The sequence below is a fragment of the Colobus angolensis genome, unplaced genomic scaffold (assembly GCF_000951035.1).
Source record: "Colobus angolensis palliatus isolate OR3802 unplaced genomic scaffold, Cang.pa_1.0 Scaffold53, whole genome shotgun sequence".
Lineage (NCBI taxonomy): Eukaryota > Metazoa > Chordata > Mammalia > Primates > Cercopithecidae > Colobus > Colobus angolensis.
The window spans coordinates 10132802-10133806 of NW_012118821.1; the positions used below are offsets into that span (position 1 = coordinate 10132802).

General features: G+C 34.8%; 1 protein-coding gene across 1 annotated transcript in view; it reads right to left on the bottom strand.

Annotated features, from left to right (window-relative positions):
- The window catches only part of RPS7 (ribosomal protein S7), an 8401-nt gene extending 7402 nt beyond the window's left edge, over window positions 1–999 (bottom strand). The window contains exon 1 of the mRNA XM_011960950.1: window positions 766–999. Coding sequence (XP_011816340.1) covers window positions 766–851 — 86 coding nt within the window. The 5' untranslated portion in view covers window positions 852–999. The remainder of the gene's footprint in view (window positions 1–765) is intronic.
- Between the last annotated feature and the right edge of the window lie 6 nt (window positions 1000–1005).

Below are 1005 nucleotides of genomic sequence, written 5' to 3' on the forward strand. Positions count from 1 at the left end.
CAAAAAAAAAAAAAAAAAAAAAAAATTCTTAGGATTACTAGTATTAGCTACAATAAGCAAATTATCCCAGCCTTGGATCAGTTTTCTCATCCACTGAGGATAACAATACAAATTATACATTTCACAGGGTACAGGCATAAGTAGAATTTTTTTTTCTTAAACTCATCCCTAGGTAAAAGTCCGCAGGGATTTAATAGTTCACATTTGTAGAACAACATACTAATCAGAAACTAACAAAATACCAAAAGATCTAGTTTAAGAAGACAACTACCAATATTTCAGTTTATGCCAGATAACCTGTAAGTCAATCAAGTTCATAAATCATTTTCCGTCAGCATCAGCTGCAGTATTTTAACCTCTGACATTATCACCCAAATCCACCTACATTTTTTACTTCCAATCCACAGCAAAAATAAAAATCAAAGATAAATCCAAGCTCACGTCAACTATGTCTAGCAGGCTTTATCACACAGAATTAAAGTAATGATTTCCGTCTCATCATTCCTATCCTGTGCACACATAATCGGAGGAACTCGTGTCATCTTGTGACAGCACCGGCCTACTAGACATACAATGGCTATGTGAATACATGTATGTTTTACATCTAGAATTCTAAAACATATCATGTGCAACTATAGAGGAAAGCAAATACTGCTAGTCAAAAATTCCCACTTGAACATCTGTTTTTATAAGCTACAACTTACACAAAGTAAGAGCTGTTAACAAGAGGAGCACACACATTTCTGAAACTACTAAAACACTCACCTCCTGGGCCGCTTCTGCTTATTTTTTGTACGGCTTTTTCGAGTTGGCTTAGGCAGAATTCTCCTCTGTAAGGTAAAAATTATCATGCAACAAAATGAAAAAAGACCTTAAATTGACAAAAAGCTACAACTGTCATACTGCTTTAAAAGCAAGAAGAATGGTAGGGTAAGTTCAAAGTTCAAGAAAGCTAAACAACTCAGAACAACAATTGACTGAGGAAACCCTCCTATGGAGTTACTT